Below are 17,226 nucleotides of genomic sequence, written 5' to 3' on the forward strand. Positions count from 1 at the left end.
AATGTCATATACCCCGACTAAAGCCGTTGATAAAGAAATGCATTTTCATGTGCAAAGTATTGTAACGAATTTACTTGCAATTCTCTTATTTGCCCTTTTGCTGAGTTCAAATCAATAACTGTTGAACAAATAACTTCAATATGTAATAATGCAAAATGACCTTTATTAAAGTACTTCACAATAACGCTCAAACTGTGCAACGAATAGCTTGCTTAATAACCAAACTGATTGATAGCTCAAATGAAACTCTACTATTCAAAATAATACTGCTCTTGCTCGCTAGATAGCGTCTTAATCGAAATCTCAAATCAAACTGAATTCCAGCGCCTCTAAAATTGCCGCCTTTTATACTCTCGGATTTCAACGTTCGCATCTTCTAGGCGCTTCCAGAATCGACTAGTCCAGCAGCTCTCAAACTTCTCAGCTGTAACTACAATTGTATGATTTTTTTCTCATTGCATACTTTCAGGAGTATCTCAGATATATGCATGTGTTTGTGTATTGACTCTCCGCTGCTCGTATACGTACATTGTACATATGTGTAGACGCAATTATTGTTTCGCTTATGTAGATACATAATGATTGATCTATGGATGTGAATTCACGTCACTGCTTAGCATCGGCTTATAGACGATAGCATCACCCCTTAGTTTTGCTAATATTCGTAACAGTATGTACTTTACATAAAAACCAAATGCGCACGCAGATCATGGCAGCTCTACCACCCGTGCGCTGCAATTTCACTCCGCCCTTCACTATTATTGGTGTTGATTTTGCCGGACCTTTCCAGCTAAAGGCCTCGATGCTAAGGTCCTCTACCATAACGAAGGATTACGTGGCCGTCTTTGTATGTTTTACGACAAAAGCGGTACACTTAGAGTTATGTTCTGATCTTACCACTTCAGCTTTTCTCGCGGCATTTGCACGGCGAGGGTTTCCCTCAAAAATCATGAGCGACAATGGAAAAACCTTTATCGGTGCAAAAGAGCCACCGAAAAGGAGTTCATCCAATTCGCTAAGCAAGTCTCGCCGGAAATCATTAAAAAATACGCACCCCAAGGCATTAATTGACAATTTATTCCCCCCAGTGCACCACACATGGGTGGACTATGGGCATCAGCAGTAAAAAGACTTAAATTACATTTTAAGAAAACAGCTGGCAAGAATAAATTTACATTTGAAGAGTTTACAACTCTTTTAATACGAGTGGAAGCCGTTCTAAATTCACGGCCACTCTCAGCGCTCTTGCAAGACTCCTCCGATCTTACAGCCCTTACTCCTGGGCATTTTATAAGAGGAGCTCCATTTCTGGCTATCCCTGATGCAAATGTGGACTCACTATCCCTCATAAATCGATGGGAACGAATTAAAATTATCCATCACGAATTCAGTCGCCGGTGGAAGGAGGAATATCCAAAAGACCTCCTTAAACGATATCGATGCACAAGAAGCCCCAAAAATTGGAGAATGCGTCCTAACTCATGACAAATGTCCCCCTCCAACTGAATGGCGGCTAGGCCGCATTGAAAAGGTACACTATGGCTCCGACGGTCACATCCGAGTAGTTGACCTACGTACGCAAAACGGTACACTTACTCGACCGCTCGTAAAGCTTTGCTTGTTACCTATCGACCCTAATGCTGAGAATATTGATTACAGGAATATCTAATATCATAAAAATAAACCAAATCTAAACAAATTACTCCAATCAAGCACTCAATGCGCTCTTATGAGACACTAAAGTCCATTCTTTCTCCAAATAGATGAACATGGATATGGAAACTTGCCAAATCGCCCCGACACCAGCTATCCGTTCAGCTGTAACCGTACCACGGCCAGGGCAGCAGCCCCACCGAGCGCAACGTCTCACCGAATCACACCAAGGGCCGATACAATGGCCGCATCTCAGGCTCCGGTTAGCGATCCAGTGGCGGCACATGGCGTGCGTTGCCCACTGTGTTGCCGTCCACACGCACTACGCATATGCGCAATCTTTAGGGGCATGCGACCAACGCAACGGCAGCAAGTGGCACAAGCGCATGGCTATTGCCTTAATTGCTTGGCACTATGGCATGCTACGGAAGCTTGCACCTCCATCGGTCTCTGCCAACTGTGCGACAGGCCCACCATACTCTTTTACATCGCCCGGCGAGGCGCAATGTTCCCGTGGCACCATCGACACGACACACTCGCAATATCGTGCGACAACGGCCGCACACACACCACAATACGCAGGCACGGCGTCCACATTTGCAACAAGACCATCGTCCAAGGCAATGGGCACATCCTGGGGCCCGGTATCGCCCTCCAGCACCAGCAACTCCTCGGCATCCAGCACGGCAACGCTCTCGTCGCACAACCGAGCTTAGTAACGTGATGGAAACGTTGCAGCAGCTGCAGAGACTACTAGGCTGACAACTCGCCTAGGGGGCCGGGATGGCTAAGCGCGCGTGACCCGCCACACCGGCACACTGGCAGGTGCAACCCTGCCACCCACTAATACACCACACATATATAGATTAATATATAAACAAAAATCACAATTTGAAAACTTCCGAACGCTACGGTCGATTCGCGCCATCGGAGCTACATTTTGCTAAATAAATCATTTTTATACTTTTAAATAATGTTTATACTTTTATTAAAGTTGGAAACCTTTTAATTTTTTATGTTTTATTTGCTACGGACTGTAAGGTGAGTGGTGCAGTGGAGTGAACATTGCAAAAAAGGGCTAAAAATTATCTAGTATGTGAAGGCGAAAGAATGTCAATAATGCGCTGCTTAACATAAAGTCGACTTCAGTCTATGGTTATTCCGTTTTTCGTATTTCTTGCCAAAAAATGTATGTTTTTATTTTCGTACTATTGCAACACAGTTTGGGAATTGGTTATCGAGGTTGAGAGAGAATATTTTTTAATTTCAGTTTTTTAGTGTTTCCGCAACCTTCTTGCGATGAATATCGTTTGAGACGAAGCGTACGATATTTCCAATATATTTTTTTACTCCCCTAACACCCCAAAACTACAAACGTCTCACCTAGCACTCACTGGCACTGAAACCGATTTAGGAGCCGAAAATAGGCCCATCCCTGTCCTAGATGAATGCAACAATTTACATAACGCTCATGCCGAAGTTTTTGGAAATACCCCTCTATCTAACTATTTGCGACAAATGGAACTGAAGAACATACAAACAGTTGCTATATTTTTAAAATTGTCAACTTTGAAAAAACTAGTTTAAAAAGATAAATATATATATAGATATGTATATTAGGGTGGAGTGAATTTATTTTTTTTCGAAATCGCTTTTGGCTGACCTCCAGAAAGTTGCCTCTCTAGACCAGAAATAAGGTTGAAATTTTTTATTTCACTCATCGCATGTTTAGAGGTGCCCCAACTTAACTTTTAAACTTTGAAAACGACGGTAGGTACAAATTTTTTTTTTTTGTTTTTTGTCAATGATTTACTTTCGCTTGTTGTTATTGTGCTCATTGATTTCAAAGCCTACTGATTTTCATGGCCTACTATGTGCCTGTAAAACTCCTACTTATACACTTGATTAGAAACATACTATTATCAACAAAAAACTGTAAAACATCATTTAAAATTTGTCGTTTTTAGTTATAATATGTAATTTTACTAAAGTTATGCATATTAAAAAAGAAATAAAATAAATATGCAAATAATGAGCTTTGTAAAATCGCGATTATTTTGCTCAACTTATTGGAGCTGGGGCACCTCAAAACGCCATCCTACGAAAATAATATTTGGTGGTTTTGGTTAACTCTTGTAAAGACAACTTTTCATTGCTAGGCCATCTCGAGATATATGCAAAGAAGTGAAAGCAAAAAAACTAAATGCTTTTGATAATAAAATTTTTTTAAATTAGCTAATTTTAATTACCAAGCATATTCAATACTTTCCAGATCTAACGCTAACCATGTAAAACTACCATAATTAGTACTTACACCAATTCCTGGTCTCAGATCATATTTAAGCAAATGGTATTTTGGTTTTTTGTATATGGGGTCGGAAAGTTTGAAAATACACCCATTCATGCTTCTGGTACAAAGGAGACGATATATTATTTTATTTACCTTTTCCACAACAACAATCAAGATAATTTTATATTGTTTATCACCATCCTTCAAAAGTAGTTCTTTCTCTACCGAAAACTTCGGTGTCTTTCCATAAATCCAGTTCCAGGAGTTAAACTCCGTTCTCAAATCATTTATTCCTGGAAACCACTTTTCTGTTGGATTAATAAGTTGGAAACCACGTTGTTTCATGATTTGTTGATGTCCACCGTCTTCTAGGTGTATGGCAAGCGTTCTCAAATATTCATAGCCAACTGCAGAAATTAATTGTGATACATTGACATTCCGATTTACTTCCCTCAAATTTTTAATAGGCGAACGTACAGACGGTGTAGAGTTACTAATGTAATTAATCTGTAATTAAAAAGCAAAACAGTAAGTAAATATTTGGAGCGATACACCTATGAGGCAATTTGGGTGGAGTATCTCTTCAAATTTGAGTCGTAATTTCTTTAAATTTTTCTTACAAATTGGGAAAAGAGATGCTTTTCATATCGGAAATACAATCGTAATGGTTGACAAATCACTGCCGAGGGGTGAACCCGATCATAGAAAAACTGCTTCGAAAGTATTATGATGTTGCTTTTTACCATTACACTGGTTTACAGCCAAAATACACCAGATACGCCATTATGAAATTCATATATTTATTTATTATTATTTAGTTTCAAGTTAAATTTGATACACTTGCCTGTGTCCGATTGAGCTGAAATTTTGCATACATGTATAACTCCAATGACAATGCAATATTACTTTGCGAGAATTCGATAAATTTATCGATAACAGAGTTATTGGTAAAGATTTGTATTCACAAGGGAATAAAAGCCTAAGTCATCAAGAACGCAGTTAACTTCGCTTTGTTTGTGTATGCAACAAACGTCTGGCTGTTATTCCTCAATGTTGCATACTTTTTGTTGCATATTTTTCTGCGCACTTGATTTTGTTTTATAGATTTTTGGCGATCACGGTTGCCACTTTGGGTTCATTTGGACCAAAAATGGTCCCTTCCAACTCCATTTAGCCCACTGGTCCATTTTCTTCAATTTTGGTCGTTTTTAGGCAGTTGTCACGATTTTGGTACTTTTCTTTCTTTTTTACTCAGGTAAAAATTCACAATATTGCCCAAAAAATTTGCAGCACATTCGTTAACTCACATATAATTTTGAATCTACTTGAATGGATTTCTCACCACAAAAAATTGCTCAGTCAATAAAAATGTACGAGAACAGTGACATTTCACCTAGGAAATAATTTAGGCGAGGCAGTAAAAAGAAAAGTGTTCACAAACACACTGTCGTTAATTGTTGATGAAACAGCCGACTTATGAAAAAAATTCTTGTTTAATATTTATAATAATAATGACTAGATATTTCCATCGGTTATTAAACACTTAGTGAAAGATTTTTGTCACTAGTAGAGCTAAAAGTTTGTATTTCAAATGCACTTGCGCCTCTAAGAAATTTGACAAGGCTTGCAACTGATGAAGCGTGGAGTTTAATGAATTGAAAACTAAGTAAAATAATGAAACTAATTTATTTTGTAATAAGTGTACTTGCCACTTACTTAATTCAAGCCTACCGAGAGATATTGAGAGTTTGTGAAGGCACGTCGATATTTAAATCTTTTTCACCCAGCACAAGAAATATTTTAACTGGAAGGCAGAAATACTTCTTGAAGGCGATAACTTTATATATGTACAACGAATGCGATTAAAAAAATTTATTTTTATATTCAGATTTTGAAGCAAATGCAAAAGAGATTTGATTTTGGAAGAAATATTTTGTGTAAAATTATCCGCGTAGGTGCTAGCATTAACCCCTGATGCCAGGTATCAAAACTCACACTTACTGAATCTAGGCTATGATATAAAGATTAAAGATTAAGAGAAAAAGTAAGCATCTATAGAAATAGAACTAACAAAATTGCTTAGTTTCATTTATGCTCTACTGAGTTTTCCACATAGTTCGACCAGAACGCAAATTTTTGAACCCCTACTAAAACTTAACTGCGCTATACATTTTATTTCATTGCAACCAACAACATAATGCTGGAACTAAAAGCTTTGTGAACAAATCTAGGTTCACAACGTTAGGTTGGTGAACGACATACACCTATTCTAGAAATGTGAAAATATAATACCACAAACTACATTTTATTTTTGTTTGTTCCTTGAATTAAGCAAAGTATTTATTATGTCCAGTAAAATTTTATATAGGAAACCATGGAAATATCCTAAAGTTTTGTATTTTACAACGAATACGACCTCCCTATATACCAATAAAATAAAACAAAAATTTGGTTCTTTTTTTCCGTGAATTTTGGTCCCAAATGAAAACATGGTGTGGCAACCGTGTTGGCGATAGAACAGAGCAGAGATCTGCAATGAGTAGTTGTAAACTGAACGCCACATAGGCAAAGTCACAATAAAATATGATTTTAAGTTAGTTAACACTCGAATAGAAGAAATTGACTGTTCAAAGTTGACTTCGAAGAAACCTTGTAATGTTGATGCATTAAAAGAAATGGATAGGATGAGAAACGTTACAAATAACTAAGTAAAGATTACATAACTAATTTAAACCATATTGTACACTACTAAACATAAAAATAAAAATTCATATTTAAATTAAATTTAACAAAAAAGCTTTTCTGAGAACAAGCTTCTATTACTTGTTAATAAAACGAACTAAAAGGTGAAAAATAAAATTAAAGAAAAAAACTTTTTAAAAATAAGCTTTTATTATTGGTTAATAAAATTAACTAAAAAGTAAAAATAAATTGACTGTAAGGAAATATAACACTTTATGAGTCCATTGTAACCTTTGCCGATAATTAGACTTATTCGCCTGCGAAAAAAAAATTCCATATTGTACATAATTATATATTTTTAACATTAAAACTTTACACCTAAATTATTAAATCTTACAGTTTATATCACAGTCCTAATTGTTCTAATAAAAGCGTATTACATTGTGATAGCAAGAAAAGGAGGTCCTAAATGTTCTTAATTATACCATCAAAATTTAACACGCTTTTATTAGAACAATTAGGAGTATGATATAAACTGTAAGATGTAATAATTTAGGTGTAAAGTTTTAATGTTAAAAATATATAATTATGTACAATATGGAATTTTTTTGTCGCAGACGAAAAAGCCTAATTATCGTTAAAGGTTACAATGAACTTATAAAGCGTTATATTTCCTTACAGTCAATTTATTTTTTTACTTTTTAGTTAATTTTATTAACCAATAATAAAAGCTTATTTTTAAAAAGTGTTTTTCTTTAATTTTTAATTCTATGGTAACGTTTTTGAGAGGAATCGTTTTTTCAAAAACAAAAAAAAATAAAAAATTGGGTTCACATAATCATATTTGTATATCTCAAGAACGAATTGAATTCCAAAACGGGTTGAAGCTTTTAAAAGGTAATAAAATTTTCTATAAACTGTGCATACAACACTTTTTGCTAGGAACTGCAGATTCAAATATAACGAACAATCATTACGGATTTTTTCAATTTTTTTTGTAAAAATTTGTACTTTGCGAGGAAGGATCTCGAAATTGTTTTATTTTTTTGCAGATTTTTTTCCTTCTAAGCTCTCTTTTATTAAAAAAAAAATAAGCTTTCATTCAACAAAATCGATGAACTAATACAAAAGTTATAAGCATTCAAATAAATATATCCATATAGTAAAACTTAAGTACCCTACAAATAATAGCATATGTACATATGATTCTGTCTCTATGATCTTATTTTATAATTGAAAAAGTTATGTGTCTTGTTTTGACGCTTATTTAGATTAGGATCGGTTCCTCTTATGAGAAACCAAATTTAACAAATTTTTTGTTTATCGGGCAGATAGGTTTTAAAGTTAACTGAGAAAACGGTCTTAAATATGTTTTTTTATTTACCCATTTCCGCATAGCTTTTGATTAAGTCGTTCACAATCATCTCGTAGTTACGACTTTTTTGTTTGCCTAAAAAGGAAGTAACGACCTTTTCAAAAGAATCCCCCCCGCTGCTGCCTCCACTGGTGACAATAGTTCTTTGAAATGGTTATTGGTCATCATTTTTCTTATTTGCGGTCCCACAAAAATACCTTCCTTTATTTTTGCTTCAGAAATCTCTGGAAAGATTGTCTTCCAATGATGAAAAGCTTCGCCTTCTTTGTCCAAAGCCTTGACAAAGTTTTTGATAAGGCCGAGTTTGATGTGGAGCGGGGGTAGCATAATTTTTTGCTTCTTTATAAGTGGTGAGTATTTTATGTTATCCACCCCAACTTGAAACTCGATTCGTTCTGGCCAATCCTTTATGATGTAGTGGTCTTGACGAGCTCGGCTATCCCATTTGCATAGAAAGCAACAGTATTTTGTGTATCCACTTTGTAGACCACATAGCATTCCAACGACTTTAAGATCGGCACATATTTTCCAATCATGGTCTTCGTATTTGATTAATTTGAGCAATTTTTGCATTATCTCATACGTTTCCTTCGTATTTACTGCATGCGCGATCGGGATAGATGGCTTTATGTTTACGCGGCGTAGGCTGTTACACGTCCCATCTCCCCCTTTTATATACGTATATCTATGAATTTATTTACAACCCGTATCTTGTATTATATTCGATTATATTGAATTGTATTATATTGAATTATCCCCAAAATCAATCAATTGTATTTAACTTTAAATTGCCCATTGGGACTCCTCATGGACGTGGGGCAGCTCCCACCGCGCAAATCCACCAAATGGAAATCGCCGCAATCACAGAGTTGCTACCTGTCATTACAAAATTTATTATTATTGTTATATGCTTCTTGCTCAATAAGCTTAATCGAGATTGCTCTCCGTTTTTTTGTAAATCGCTTTTCCCGGCTAAAAAATCATACTGTGAACACAATTTCGAATTAAATGTACAAATTTTGGAAGATAGAGTAAATATACATCAAATGTGCTAACTTGTTAAATTTGCGTACGAAGTTACGTTAAAACATAAATATCTACAAAAAGGGAAATAAACGCAAGGTGCAAAAGGTTGAAAATGCGCAAAGAGCTAATTCCAGAATTTCGTTGGTTTATGCGTCCGTAAGGGAAGCTTAAAAAATATGAAATTTTATTATTTACTTTCTCGAGCAAATCAGCATTGCGTTGCTTTTCTGAAACCTTATTTGTGAATTTACGATTATATACTCTTACTAATTTGTAATTTCATTGTCATTGAAAATCATCGAGCGAGAAATAAAAGTTACGGCATTGAATTGCAGTATTTTCTAATGAAAACAACTTTTCTTAAGTAAAAGGTCAAATCTATTGATATAGCGACAAAAGTGTGCAGCATAAAGAAGCTCCCAGTAGTTGAGAAATACGTTCCCTTGGAGAAAGGACAGCGACAGCAGGAACCTCATTAACAGCAGCACAGAATCACCACCATCGCCGTCAAAGAGTCATTACTGTCAGGAACATTCTCAGAAGTCTATAAAGTCCGCAACCCTACCTACAAAACGGTGAGTAACTCTCAATTAACTAGTGGTCCTTCTTCGCCATCGGAGAAACCAGCGCTTATAATAATAATAAATACATATACATACATTAAGTATATTTCCCATTAAAATTTTGGTGACTCCCGCCAAATAATCTCTTTTCGCCAAAAGTAATGCTTTTCCCGCCAAAACTTTATGACAGCGCAATATATATATATATATATATATATATATATATATATATATATATATATATATATATGGGGTATTCCATCCCATTTCGACCAATTTTGAACCCGACCCCCTCAGGATTGGCTGAAAGTTTTTCTTCTTTTTCTAGCTTACGAAAGGCGTTTTTCAGAAGTTTTTCAAATTTTTTCATCCAACTCAAAAAAAGTTATGAATTTTTAAAAAAACACCGTTTTTGTTTTCAAAATGCTATAACTTTTTATGTACTTTTCGGAAAAAATTCAAAAAAATGTTTAAAGTTTTTTTTTTGTAATTTTTCAGTTTTTCGAGATTTTTCGAATTTCGCGCTTTTTTTTCTCATAAAAAACTTCAATCAATTCCTCAATCATCCCACTAATCGCGGAGTGGGCCGAGAATTTTTTTTTTTATTTAATTGAAAAAAAACTTAAAAATTGTTTTGTATTTTTTCCGAAAAGTACATTTAAAAACATATTTAAAAAAAAAAAAAATGATCCCAAAATATTTAAAACTTATTTTGAGTTGGAAAACGGTGTTTTTTTCAAAATGCTATAACTTTTTCAAAAATTGACCGTTTGGGTTCATTTTTTTTAAATATGTTTTTAAATGTACTTTTCGGAAAAAATACAAAAAAAATTTAGTTTTTTTTTCAATTAAATAAAAAAAAAATTTTCGGCCCACTTTCAGCCAATTCTAAAGGGGTCGGGTTAAAAATTGGTCGAAATGGGATGGAATACCCCATATATATATGGAATATTAGCATTGGCTGAAAGTTTTTCTTCTTTTTCTAGCTTACGAAAGACGTTTTTCAGAATTTTTTCAAATTTTTTCATTCAACTCAAAAAAAGTTATGAATTTTTAAAAAACACCGTTTTTGTTTTCAAAATGCTATAACTTTTTCAACAATTGACCGTTTGGGATCTTTTTTTTTAAATTTGTTTTTAAATGTACTTTTCGGAAAAAATATGTACAAAAAAAAAATTTAGTTTTTTTTTTCAATTAAATAAAAAAAAAAAATTCTCGGCCCACTCCGGGATTAGTGGGGATGATTGCAGAATTGATTGGTTTTTTATGAGAAAAAAAATGGCGAAATTCGAAAAATCTCGAAAAACTGAAAAATTAAAAAAAAACTTGAACATTTTTTTTGTATTTTTACCGAAAAGTACATTTAAAAACAAATTAAAAAAAAAAGATCCCAAACGGTCAATTTTTGAAAAAGTTATAGCATTTTGAAAACAAAAACGGTGTTTTTTTTTAAATTCATAACTTTTTTTGAGTTGGATGAAAAATTTAAAAAAATTCTGAAAAACGTCTTTCGTAAGCTAGAAAAAGAAGAAAAACTTTCAGCGAATTCTAAAGGGGTCGGGTTCAAAATTGGTCGACATGAGATGGAATACCCCATATATATATTCCCACCACCATATACGCATATACATAAAAGCGGTGCATTACAAACCGGCAAATCCCACACATACTTTCACAAAGTTAGCCCATTGCCCTTTTATACTTGTGTCCCTTGCGGTATAATTTTAAATACATATCCCCACGTCTATCCCTCACTAGGGTAGGCACCTTGTCGTTGGTGTGAGGGCTTAGCCGAACTCCATAGCGCCCGACTATGAGGCGGAGCTGTTTAGGACTGACATCTACGCCGTTTCGCCTCATAGGAGGGCGGCGGGATGTCGGTGACCAAGAACTGCCAACCCCTAATCCAGGGTGTTATGCGGACCGTGCCTATTGGACGATTTGCAGCCAGGGGATAAATTCGGCTGTATTCGAACGGAGCCTTCCCGATACCGGGCCATCTCGGGAAGTATTTATGGCCTTACCGCAGTAAGGGGCGCTGCTGTGGCGGACGGTTCTTTCCCCGTATATAATACTGGACCGCTGAGCCCGCCTTGTCGGGCAGGTGGTCGTACGACCAAGATGAACAACTCATTACCTGAACGTAATAAGGAGGATGTAAAGAGGAGGACTGAGTCGCAATCCAGGGACGACAAATACGAATTAAGCGATGCGTCGGACTCGGGGAGTGAGAGTAGTGCTGATTCAATGAACTCCGTGTTGGAGAAGCACACAAATGAAAACGGAGTAGAAGAGTGGAGAAGGGTACGGAGCAGAGGAAGTAAAAGAGCTCTCTCGCAGTACCGTGCAGCACTAAGAATTGTACAACGCTTGGGAGCAGTGGTCGACCTAACAGAAGTGGAGATCGAGCGCTTGGAATGGGCCCATGAAGCGGTAGAAGTAGGTCGAAGGCAGTTCAAAAGGTTTGCTGCGAGAAACCCTCGGTTCTGCAACCGGTACGAGGAGGAAGAAGCGTCGAATGGCAGAATGAAGAGGCAACGTTCGGCAGAAGGCGACAAGCCTGCTTTCAAGAGGCAGAAAGGACCCAGTCCTAGAGCCGCGAGGCAGGGCAGTCGCATAGACAAGACAAGTAGGCCCAAAGCTGTAAGACAGATGGGTTCCAATAGCGAGGTAGCAACTACCTCGAAAGCTGCCAGTCAGAGGGAAGTTCCAACTACGGAAGTAGGAGATAAGCCAAAGGGAGATAACGCTAAGACTCCGGCTTTCTCGGAGGCGCTAAAGGGAGTTAACGCGAAGACTCCGGTGTTCTCGGAGGTTCCAAAGGGAGATAACACTAAGACTCCTGCTTTTCCCGAGAAGATGAGTGATGTGGCAAAGCAGTCACTGACTGTGGCGCTGGTTGATCGTAGCAGTCCGTTCGGACAAATGACTACTGAAAGGTGGAGATCTGTGGAAAGGGAGCTTATTAGCTTAATGCTTAAGATGATGCGGGAACAACCAAGTAAGCCCCTTCCAACCTTTGATTCGGGGGGATGGTATAATGGTGTGAAGATGATAGCGTGCGACAACATCGCGAGCTTGCGGTGGCTGGAGGAAGTCGTTCCAAACCTCCAAAGGCAAGGCACGAACGCGCGGTTTGAGGTGGTGGATAAAGCGCAAATCCCCACGGTACCAAAAGTTAAGGTATGGATACCATGCGTGATGAAGTCGGAGGATACACTGCGACTTCTGCAGAATCAGAATCCGAACATACCGACACAGGATTGGAAGGTACTTACTGTATCTCGGCCTACCGAGGATGGTCAGTTCTACATCTTCCAAATAAACAAGCAGGCGGAGGATATTTTGTACACGCAGCTTGGCAAAATGTCCTTTGGCACTGGCAAAATTTACATGCGACTCAGGAAAAGAAGTCCCGAGGATAAAAATCCTAACACGCTGGAAGTGGGCGAAGTCGAAAAGGACCTCAGAAGCCTAAGGGAAAAAAGACAGGTGGAGGTCCCCGACGTCACCACGAACGTGCTAGAAGAGGACCAAACGCTAAATGGTGCTGTGACTCGCACAGAGGAACACACGGCACAACATTCACGAGGGGCTGAAGGGCGCCTCGAATACTCTAAACCAAAAGGGCAAGAGGAGGACGACGACGTCAAGACGAAGGTGCTGGAGGGGGACAAACAGCCCAATGGTGCTGCGAGTCCTACAGATAAACCTCCAACACAGTAAAGTGGCGTCGAGCGAACTCCTCCTAACCCTTGAGGAGGGTTCGTTTGACGTGGCGCTGATCCAGGAGCCGTGGCTCTCATCGGGAGGAAAGGTTTCTGGACTTAGCGCGCGCGGGTTTGGCGTTTACTACGCACAAACGGAAGGACGGGTGCGAGCTGTAGTAATGGTAAGGAAACAGCTGCATTCATATATGCTGCCTAATTACACCACCGAGGATCTCGTAGCGGTGGCCGTTGAGCAAAAGAATAAGCAGGCATTTATCCTGGCGTCCTGCTACATGGCCCATGCTGCGGAGGTTCCACCGATGGAGTGCAAAAGGCTAGTACAGGAGGAAGGGCGCAAAGGGCGGTTGGTCATAGGCGCAAATGCAAATGCGCACCACAATGCGTGGGGAGGAGCAGATACGAACGAGAGAGGCGAATCTCTATTTTGTTACATCCTGCAAACCAATTTGCAGATAGCCAACAGGGGAAATGTTCCTACATACATTGGTCCAACATCCAGCAATGTTCTGGATATTACATTGAGCTCCGAGCGTGATATATCAAGGTATGATTGGATGGTTCTCGATAGACCATCCTTCTCCGACCATGCGTATATAAGCTTTAGCATCCCCCTAAAGAGGGTAGAGAAGGGAGGAACCTTTAGAAACCCTAGGGCAACGAATTGGACTAAATTCCAGAAACATGTAGAAACGAAACTGGGACAACCCAAAGAGGTTGCTAATGTAGAGGAACTGGAGGAGTCGAATGAATTCCTAACAAGGACGCTTATGACTGCGTATAACAAAGCTTGCCCTCTAAGAAGATTCAGAGGAAAAGCAAAGCCGCCATGGTGGAGCAATGAGCTGAGTCTTCTAAGAAGACAGGTAAAAGAAATGTTTAAACTCGCAAAGACCGCGGAAAGCGAAGGGTGTCGGGACGAGTACAGGGATCTACTGAGGATCTACAAGCGTGAAATTACCAGGGCGAAGAGAAACTCATGGAAAAGTTTCTGTACGGACATAGAGTGCTCCAGTGAAACAGCACGGTTGAAAAAAGTCCTAGCAAAGGGAAACATAGTCCAGGGACTAATAAAGAAAGAGAACGGGGAATGGTCACGTGATAGTGAGGAATCCCTTGAGGTGCTTCTCGATACACATTTCCCATCGGGAGACGGTTTAGAATAACCAGCAGACATCACTCACACTTCGATCACGGAGCTAGTGGTGCCGGGCTTGGTGACCGATACCAATATCGAGTGGGTAGTGAAGACGTTTTCTAAGTTTAAATCGCCGGGCCCAGATGGTATATTCCCGGCCATGCTACAAGTCTCAAGTAGGGCGGTCGTGGAATGGCTTCAAATAATATTCGATGGGTGCATAAGACTGAATCATGTACCGCACTCTTGGAGAACTGCTCGTGTAGCTTTTCTACCAAAGGCGGGGAAGATCGGTCACGTGTATCCCAAAGACTATAGACCCATTAGCTTAACATCATTTCTGCTCAAAACCTTTGAGAGGCTGATAGATGTGTACATAAAGTCCAACGTGGATGAAAAGCTGCTCTCCACAACACAGCATGCGTACACCAAAGGCAAGTCGGTAGACACCGCATTGCATAGGGTGGTAATAAGCATAGAGAAATCCCTGGAATATAAGGAGTATGCTCTAGGAGTCTTCTTGGACATTGCCGGGGCTTTCAATAATGTTGCAAAATGGGCGATTATGGATGGTCTTAATTACATTAAAGTACATCCTGCCTTAATCAGATGGATCGGCTGCATGTTAAATTGCAGGAAGATTACATCACAATGGGGATTGTACGAGGCCACGAAATCAGTGGACAGGGGCACGCCGCAGGGAGGGGTGCTATCACCTCTGCTGTGGACACTGGTCATCAACCAACTGCTCAGGCAATTCGATGAGGGACCCGTAAAACTTACGGCTTACGCAGATGACGTTGCAATTGTCATAAGTGGAAAATGCCTTCCAACGGTTAGTTCTTTGATGGATCGGGCGCTTCGGGATATTCATACCTGGGCATCTAATGTCGGGCTGAAAGTCAATGCGGAGAAGACGGATATGGTCTTGTTTACAAAGAGGTACAAGGTCCCAAATTGGACCAGGCCTAAGTTAGGAGCGGTGACCTTACAGGAGAAACCTTGCACAAAATATCTAGGAATCATCCTAGACAGTAAGCTGTCATGGAAGCTCAACGTGGAGGAGAGGGTCAAGAAGGCCTCAACGGCACTCTATGCATGTAAAAGAATGCTGGGGTGTACGTGGGGCCTATCGCCCTCTCTTTCTCATTGGGTTTTTACAGCGATTGTAAGCCCTATTCTATACTATGGAGTTCTTGTTTGGTGGAAAGCCACACAAAAAACAACATACCTCAAAAAATTAGAGGGGGTATGCAGACTATCGATGCTTTGCATTACGGGAGCCCTGAAAACAACCCCGACGGCTGCACTGTATGCCATTCTGCACATTCCACCTGTAGACCTGGTAGCAAAGAACAAAGCGTTAACGACCGCAACCAGGCTCGATGCTTCGGGGCAGCTTGAGCGCCGACCATATGGCCATAGTAGTATAGCGTCCTCAGTCACAAGACGAACAGACTACATGATTCCCTACCTGCACTTTGAGGGAGATCTTAAGGCCACAATAGAGGTGGACGGTTGGCGCAAGGGTGCGCAAATGGCGGACGAGGCGATACATGTGTACACCGATGGTTCCAAAATAGTGGAAGGAGTAGGGTCTGCGGTATACTGCGCTGATCCGGAATTAAGCAGATCCTACAGGCTGCCGGATTACTGTAGCGTTTTCCAAGCGGAAATATTAGCCGTAACCAAAGCAGTAGAAACCCTGGAAGAGAATAGCTTAAGCTGCAACCGTGTTAACTTTTATATTGACAGTCAAGCAGCAATTAAGGCAATAATCTCGCATAGCACAGCATCTAAATGCGTGTTAGAGTGTAAGCAGTCTCTGGAGAGAATCGGGACAGGGAGAAGCATACATCTATATTGGGTCCCAGGGCATATGGGAATAGATGGGAATGAAAAAGCGGACGAATTAGCTAAAAAGGGCGCATCCCTTGAAGCTTGCTCCGTAGACGTCCCAATTAGATTGGGCGATATTAAGCGAAGGCGAGAGGTGCACATGATCGACCAAGCAGAAAAGGCGTGGGTTCAAGCGCGGGGCTGTAAAGTGTCGAAGATTATGTGTAGGTTACAACCTTAGACTAACACAGTTGCTTCTATCATTAAAAAGAGAGGACTGTAGACTTATGACGGGTATTCTGACTGGACACTGCCTTCTGGCGTCACATGCCTTTAAATTAGGCTTGGTCAGTGATAGCAGGTGTAGGAAGTGCGGGTTGGAGGAGGAAACGATCGAGCACGTTCTGTGCTCGTGTCCTGCACTTGCCAGGCTAAGACTCCAGCTATTAGGAGTGATACAGCTGTCAGATCTAGAAGCAGCAAGTGGCTTAAGTCCTAGGAAGCTTCTAGTATTTGCCAAGAGGACGGAGTTATTTTATAACATAGGTCCTGGTTTTTGATAGGGTTTTTCAGTTTGGTCGTTAAAACAAACTTCTGGTAACACTACGGACTCAATCAGTCTATGTGAGGTCCTCATGGACCGGCCAGTTCAACCTACCTACCTACCTACCCACGTCTATATTGTTGCGAGACCCAGCAGTAAACTCTGCCGTATTTACATTGTTAAATACCCAGCAGCAAAATTCTGCCGCGCAGCCCAACTATTCGCAGACTACTCCCAAGTCAGTACAACTGGTCCCAGCCTACGCCAATCCTGATCAATAGGAAAACTTCTACCTTTGGTTTTCTCATGTAAATAAACACTCGGCAATCCCCAAAATTCCCAAAATAGCTAAAGTAAAATTGAGCAAGTCCCTATTTAGAATGACTAC

General features: G+C 39.4%; 1 protein-coding gene across 3 annotated transcripts in view; it reads right to left on the reverse strand.

The window, feature by feature from the left end:
• The window catches only part of Lipt1 (Lipoyltransferase 1), a 514,034-nt gene that overhangs the window by 299,176 nt on the left and 197,632 nt on the right, over positions 1-17,226 (reverse strand). For all 3 annotated transcript variants that reach the window (XM_067773049.1, XM_067773050.1, XM_067773048.1), the window contains exon 3: positions 4,097-4,450. In XM_067773049.1, coding sequence (XP_067629150.1) covers positions 4,097-4,450 — 354 coding nt within the window. The remainder of the gene's footprint in view (positions 1-4,096; positions 4,451-17,226) is intronic.

The sequence above is a fragment of the Eurosta solidaginis genome, chromosome 3 (genome assembly GCF_040869045.1).
Source record: "Eurosta solidaginis isolate ZX-2024a chromosome 3, ASM4086904v1, whole genome shotgun sequence".
Classification (NCBI taxonomy): domain Eukaryota; kingdom Metazoa; phylum Arthropoda; class Insecta; order Diptera; family Tephritidae; genus Eurosta; species Eurosta solidaginis.